Genomic DNA, 7,732 nt, shown 5'->3' with positions numbered 1-7,732 from the left:
AACCGATCTTGAATGAACGGGTCGAGCATAAAATCATCACATTGTGAAATTTCTGCCCACCATGCAGCAGTGCATTCATTCAGTTGAGCTTCAGTATCTCGTATCTGGCGGATGTGACTCATTCGGTCAAGACTGAAATTACGCCGCACTCGACTGGCAAAGCAAAGACAAACGAAGCGGGGTTCCTTTTTCAGCTACTCATTCGCCTCTGCCGAAGCAGCTCTTTTTGTTGTCGCGCACTGGGAGAAATTAGCTACCTTAAGTACATTTGGAACTGATTTAGGTTTTGATTTCAACAAAAAGTTGATGTTACGAAAATATAAAAATATTGAAAGTAATATAATATTCGAAATAAGTAAACATATATTGCCCATACTTCAAGTAAAATATGGTCTCAACATAATAATGCTGTGCTTTTGCTATTCCTATTTCATGAAACCATCTCAAGAATTGAGCAAAATCGTGTGATTTCGATAACACAATAGAGAAAATGCTGATGCTCAGCCCATAGAGCTCTATTAAAATGCCAAATAACTTGACATCCCATCTGATATAATTTTATAAATTTGTATGTGTTGTATAAACAGGCGCTATTTTTATTACATGTCTCCGAAATTCATGAGATTCATAGCTCAACCATGTTATATATAGCTTCAGCGAACCCTTTCATATTTATAGCTACAGATATATTAGGTATTATGCCAAATAAAATATAATTTTGTTTAGTGTACTGACTCTTTTTCAGTCTATCTCTCTTGGAGTTTCATGCTTGAGTAGGTTGATCGCTGATTGACTGTAGTCACAAAGGGGGAGCGGGGGCCCTGATGAATGGAAATAAAGAATGGTGAATGACTTAGAAACATCCGAAGTACATTCAAGCGCTGTAAACAGTCTTCCCTACTTTGTACGCCATTAACAAAAGGTGTTAATTAGTGAGAAAGCTAAATAAATGTAAATAATAGTCTCTGAAAAACAAAAATTCTTCATTTTGCACATGAAATTCGAGACTTAAGCAAGCTCATTTGGATTCGGTGGGAAGTTCAATTAGACAATATTAAGTATTTCTTAAAATTAAATCTCGAACTTTTTCCCTATTATATTTGGTCCCTTGGAGTCACTTGCTAAGACTGCAGAATATTGATTGCACATAGCGCAGTAAATATTTTTAAGTAAATTTCCTTATAAACAACAGGCAATAATAATAATATAAATAAAAGAAAAACATTTAATAATGTTAAGATCTTAGATAAGAATCTTTTTTTGGCCAGCCAATTCTCAGAATTGCACGGCATGGCGTAATTTTATAAAGCAAAACAAAAGACGTCGGCCCAATTAAATTCATTTTAATGATGTCATGCGATCGGCCCCCGCATGAACCCACCATGGGTTTATTTATACCGCATAAATCCTTATTTATACGGCGAGGCGAAGCCAATTCAAAATCTTTACAGCGGAGGCGTGTGCAATATAATCCCTTCGCCCGGTTGGCGGTGTTGCCCACATGTTGCATGCGAATGTTGCGAACCGGTTGGGGCAACACGCGAGCACTCTCCCTGGCTGCTTTCTCTCGCTGCCACTCTCTCGCGCCGAGGCCGAAGCTGCCAAGAGCAGCCGAAGCGGCTTCGGGCCGAGCCGAGTGGCCAAGCGACTGCGGAGGCTTTGATTCGCAGCCAAGAAGCACAGTTAGTCCAAGTCGATTCAAGTCCGCGCTGCCGAGCGGTCGATACCGCTGCCGTGTAGTTGTGTGTGTAGAGTGCGCGCGTGTGTGTGAGTCCGCCAGCCAGGATCCACCGATACCGATACCGATACAGATACCAGATACCGTTGTTTTGTGCAGTGAAAGCAGTTGCAGTGTGTGCAATGGAGGTCCTTGCCTAGATCACAACTCATCTCGCTCCCCTCGCTCGAAAGTCAAAGAAATCACCCCTCGCGTGGACGAGGTTCGCTCGTAACGAAACCGAAAACGAAAACGACGAAAAACGCGATGCGAATTAAAGCTTTGCGTGGCAAAGTGCGCTAACCGAAGCAACCAAACAAACCAGCCATCCAAAAAATCATATATATTTATGTGGAGAGCAGCACGTGAAGAAAGAAAATCCCGAAAAGCCGAGGGAAAATTGCGTAGAAAATATTAGCAGAAAAAGGCCAGGAAACACCAGTTTCGTTGGCCAAAAAATAAAAACGATTATCATCCCAACGGTGTGAGTGAGTGCGAGTGAGTGTGTGTGCGGGCAGCCCTATAAATAACATTGGGTCTGGCCGAGCGCTAATTACGGCAAAACATGAAAATCTTGGCGAAGACCGCAGCAACAACCAGTGAAGCCAAGGCGGCAATTAATCAATTTTCCGCTTGACCCACAAGGAAGTTTCCATATCATAATTAAAAGAAAACCCAGAAAAACGAGGCATACAATCGCGCGAAAGTGAGAGTAAAGGTCAACCCAACGAAGCATATCCTTGAGTTACGTTAAATGTTATAAAATCCAAGAAGTAAAGCAGTTGTATATATGGCTTTAATGGATTGATAGATGACTTTTAAAACCTCCATATCAATATAAAACACATCAAGTTAATAAATCAGAAGCTCGTTTGTAGGCTGAAAATATCACAAAGCAATTAAAAAGTTCCAAGTGAAGACTATAAAACCTATCGCATAACCGAAACCCCATGATATTGATAATAACAGACAAACACAGGGCCTTGGCCTAGAACGCTCAACCAGAAGACTCGAAGAAAAAGCCAGGAAAATGCACATCAGGGAAGCAGCTTTCCTGGTCCTGAGCCTGCTGCCCGGGATCATCCTGGGCAGTCGCTACAACCAGCTGCACCTCTACGCGAACGGGGGCGCAGGCAGCTCCCCCTCCTCCAGCCCCGGGGGCTACAGGCCCGCCCCCTCGGCCCAGAACGAGGTCTACTCCATAGCGGACAGCCAGCCGATGACGGAGGACGGCTACCTGCCCCCCAGCCAGCACTTCCCCCCCGCCCACTCCGACCTGGACCCGCCCGCCCAGCAGCAGAGCACCTGCCAAACGGTCTGCGCCTGCAAGTGGAAGGGCGGCAAGCAGACGGTGGAGTGCATCGACCGCCACCTGATCCAGATACCCGAGCACATCGACCCCAACACCCAGGTGCTGGACATGTCCGGCAACAAGCTGCAGACCCTGTCCAACGAGCAGTTCATCCGGGCCAACCTGCTGAACCTGCAGAAGCTGTATCTGCGCAACTGCAAGATCGGGGAGATCGAGCGGGAGACCTTCAAGGGGCTGACCAACCTGGTGGAGCTCGACCTGTCGCACAACCTCCTGGTCACCGTGCCCAGCCTGGCCCTGGGCTACATCTCCTCGCTGAGGGAGCTCACGCTGGCCTCCAACCACATCCACAAGATCGAGGGCCAGGCCTTCGGGAACACGCCCTCGCTGCACAAGCTGGACCTCTCGCACTGCGACATCCAGACCATTTCCGCCCAGGCCTTCGCCGGCCTCCAAGGACTGACCCTGCTGCGCCTGAACGGGAACAAGCTCAGCGAGCTGCAGCCCAAGACCATCGAGACCCTGAGTCGCCTCCACGGCATCGAGCTGCACGACAACCCCTGGCTCTGCGACTGCCGGCTGAGGGACACGAAGCTCTGGCTGCTGCAGAGGAACATCCCTTATCCGGTGGCCCCCGTTTGCTCCGGCGGCCCCGAGAGGATCATCGACCGCAGCTTCGCGGACCTGCATGTGGACGAGTTCGCCTGCCGCCCCGAGATGCTGCCCATCTCCCACTACGTGGAGGCCGCCATGGGGGAGAACGCCTCGATCACCTGCCGGGCGAGGGCGGTTCCGGCGGCCAACATCAACTGGTACTGGAACGGACGACTGCTGGCCAACAACTCGGCCTTCACCGCCTACCAAAGGATACACATGTTCGAGCAGGTGGAAGGTGGCTTCGAGAAGAGGTCGCGCCTGGTGCTGACCAACGCCCAGGAGACGGACTCCAGCGAGTTCTACTGCGTGGCCGAGAACCGGGCGGGCATGGCCGAGGCCAACTTCACCCTGCACGTGAGCATGCGGGCCGCGGGCATGGCCTCCCTGGGAAGTGGCCAGATCGTGGGCCTCAGTGCCGCTCTGGTGGCTCTCATCGTCTTCGCCCTGGGGGTCATCATGTGCCTGCTGCTGCGGGTCAAGCGGCAGCCGTACGTGGACAGCAAGACGCCCAACCACATGGAGGTGATCACCTCGGTGAACCACCAGAACTCCATCACGAACAAGACCCAGCCGGCCACGGGAAACGGCAGCATCGGGGGTGTGGTCATCGCCAACGGGGCCGTGGCCAACATAATCGACGGCGGGGTGGTGCAGGGCGGCACTCTGGAGCGGAAGAGCAGCGGCCGGGGCGGGTCCCACGGAGGGCACGATCAGCGAAGTGCGAATCCCGTCCAGAAGCCGCCGAGACTCACCGATCTTCCGTACTCCACCCAGGGCTACGACAACAACGGCAGTGTCCTGTCCACCGCCTCCTGCTTCATCTCGCCCACGGGATCTACCGGAAACGGGAACAACCCGGACCTCATTAACGACACCAAGCGCTTCGGGAGCGATGAGTTCGCCGACCTGAAGATACCGCCCATCAGTGGCGTGGGCGTGGGCGGCAGTGGGGAGTACAGTCGCGCCAACGGCTGCGACTCCCTGTATCCCTCGGGCCTGTGGGAGCACGGTGCCCCCGTGGGCGCCACGTCCGCCGATGACCTCTTCATGAAGCGCTACACGGACAAGACGCCCATCATAGACTCCAGCCAGCTGTACGACCTGCACGAGCGGACGGCGGCCACGGACTACTTCAGCAAGACCTTTCCCAGATCCCACCTGCAGCAGGGAACGATGGGCGGCGGAGGCACCTCGACGGCCTCGACGGTGACCACCAACCTGTCGGGTGGCTCCTCCTCGGGCTACCCCAACGACTACGGCCTGCCCCTGGTGCCGGGGGCGGAGCACCAGCACAACCACCAGCTGCAGATGCACCCGCTGCAGCAGCTCCAGCAGCAGCTGACCTCCACGCTGAACCACCAGAGGCAGGAGGGCGGCTCCGCCGGGAGCAGTCCGCACTTCAGTAGCCGCACCCTGCCACGCCTCCACGAGGGCAGTGGCGGCGGGGGCAGCGCCCGGTCGTCGCCCACGCCGGCCGTGAACCATGCGAACCAGGCGAATCCCAGCACCTCCAGCTCCAGTTCCTGCTCCATCCTGCCCAACGGACAGCCCATCAACGCCAAGACGATACGCGTGTGGCAGAAGGGCGGGGTGCCCGTCCTGCCGCCCGTGACGGCCCTGAAAAGGGCCCTGATCAGCAGCAGCCGCAACTCGCCGGACGAAGGATACCAGGAAGGATGCGGCACGGATGTGTAAGCGCCGCGCCCCGCACCCCGCACCCGCTCCTAGGGAAGGGAAGGAAACCAAACCCAGAACTGACTAAACTTAACTCAACAAAGCAAATAAGGCGTATCGACGGAGGGGAGGTAGCTCCATTAGCTCCTTTAGGTATAACACTCGTAGATAGCTCCGGGGTCCTAGGCGAGCAGCGATTATTGTGCAAGCGAACTGTTTGTGATAGTGTCTGACAAAAAGATAATGCGAATGAAGATAATAATTGCCCAGAGCAAGAGAAAGCTAAACGAAATCAACTGCACTACTCTAAAGTACACTCTCCTTGGCAAGTAACTCAACTAACTAAACTAAACTACATGTGAACCACATGTAAACTAATTACAAATAGGATATGTACAGCAGTTTCTTAATAACATGGCAAGCTCTCAACTCCCCGCATAAAGTAAAGAAAATAACCCAAATATATGGAAAGCAACCATGTGAATGTAACTAAATCTATAAATATATTTATATGTATGTGACTATGTGTGTGCATGTGTGTGTGTAATTTCTTCGATGTTCGGTTAGAAAAAAAAGTAAAAAGGATCCCGAAACCAATAAACCCTTCCTCCAGAGTTATAATCGTAAATCAGACACGGAAAACCGAACTTGTGGCTCAACATTTGTAAGATATACATTCACATATTATAGCAGGCGTTCGTATGGTAAAACTGCGGAAGAAGTAATATAAATCATGGTAAATGTATATATTAGATAACCCACAGACAAAGAAACCAAATTCTCGATCCGACTATTGTTGCAATCATTCTATGTCCGTTAGAAGCTGTGAAGTAATGTAAAGCTAAATCAGGCTCCAAGTCTAACCAAAGAGGTAGCAGTAAATCCATAGTCTCTTGAAATATTTTCTTTCGTTTTACATTCGCTTAAAAACTATAGAAAATATCACAAGTAAAAACATTTTTCTATAATAATTTTTACAAAACGGAGCACCTTTTTAATTGTAACAAACTTATTCCTCTAGCTTTTCTAAGTTGCATTCAGTTTGCAGCATTATAAAAACATGCCCTAAGTACTTTTTTAGAGAATAAATGTTTACAAAATTCCACTATGCAAACTATTTCGTAATCAATTTAAATTCCAGAATAAATTGTAGTTTACTGCTACCCATAAAATAAATAAATTTTGAAAAACAATACGAAATGTTTGTGGATTTCCCAATAAATATGGAAGAGAGCAGGCTAGAAGGGAAAAGAAATTCAACAAAATAAAACTTGAGGGAAGTCGGAAAATTTAAAGTAAAGACAGAGGGAAATATTCGTCAAATGCATACGTAAATAAACATATGTAAATTGTACTCAAAGTGCACACACACTCACTCGCAAACACATCACAGGCAACACACACACGTTCACGCATACACATAGCCATACACGTGTACATGTAGATGTATGTCAGTTTGTCCTTGTAACGATTTAAAGCGTATCCACAAGATATTAATTGCCCGTATGTGCTAAGACTTAGAATTTAAGCGGACAACAAAAACAGAAGCAGAAACAAGAACAACAACAACAACAACAACAAAAACAAAAACCAGAAGAAAAAGCAAACAAAATAATATTTTTAAGGTAAACCAAAGACTTTTTTCTTTGCATCTAAATGAGCGAAGAGTCTTCAAAGGACTCGCAACAACAAACAGTAGGCACACACAAACGAACACAGATACAAAACACAGTCACACACATACAACCGAAAGTAATCTTGGACGAGAAAAAAGAGCAAGAAAAACCATAGCATTTAAGTTGAACTTATGTATTATGTATTGTATAATATAAACCTACGTATAGTATATAGTCTATAGATGTGTACACTTATCAACGGAGCGGCATAGCTAACAAGCGAGGGAAGGGGCGGGAGAGAAAGTGGGAGAAAGCCGAGGGACATAGGAGAGGGGAGTAGGGAGCCCGCAGACAAAAGGCGGGCATTGAATGCATGAAAGCCACTGAATGAACAACAAAGCAAAAGGAAATATATATATCATTATATATATCTATATATAAACGAAAAACATAAACCATTGTCATTACTTTTTTACCTCCGCCCAAGACTTCAGCGAAAGGTAGGTACGCCCCCCCCGGGGGCGGGGGTTTCGGGGGTCAGCTGGGGATGACATGACCCAATTAGTTGCCCATTCGAATGCTGTCCGAAGCTGGGGCTAATGCCAAAGCTGGCTCTGCTGCGCTTCCCTTGCTTTCGGTGCAGCGCTCTGGCATATTAGGGCCAATCGTCTAATCGCCAATTATGCATTTCAACCTCAACCCCAACCCCGAACCCGCCCACAACCCCACCCCAGCCCCAACCCCAAACCAAAACCT

The 7,732-nt window shown here is 48.8% G+C and overlaps 1 protein-coding gene across 1 annotated transcript; it reads left to right on the top strand.

Annotated features, from left to right (window-relative positions):
* Positions 1 to 1,682: 1,682 nt before the first annotated feature.
* kek1 (kekkon 1) lies at positions 1,683 to 7,431 on the top strand. The gene has a single exon (XM_017077236.4). It carries the CDS (start codon positions 2,748 to 2,750, stop codon positions 5,379 to 5,381), a length of 2,634 nt encoding a protein of 877 aa, XP_016932725.4. The 5' UTR covers positions 1,683 to 2,747; the 3' UTR covers positions 5,382 to 7,431.
* Positions 7,432 to 7,732: the final 301 nt, after the last annotated feature.

The sequence above is a fragment of the Drosophila suzukii genome, chromosome 2L, assembly GCF_043229965.1.
Source record: "Drosophila suzukii chromosome 2L, CBGP_Dsuzu_IsoJpt1.0, whole genome shotgun sequence".
Lineage (NCBI taxonomy): Eukaryota > Metazoa > Arthropoda > Insecta > Diptera > Drosophilidae > Drosophila > Drosophila suzukii.
Note: the sequence above shows the minus strand (reverse complement) of the source record. Positions and strands in the feature narration are given on the sequence as shown.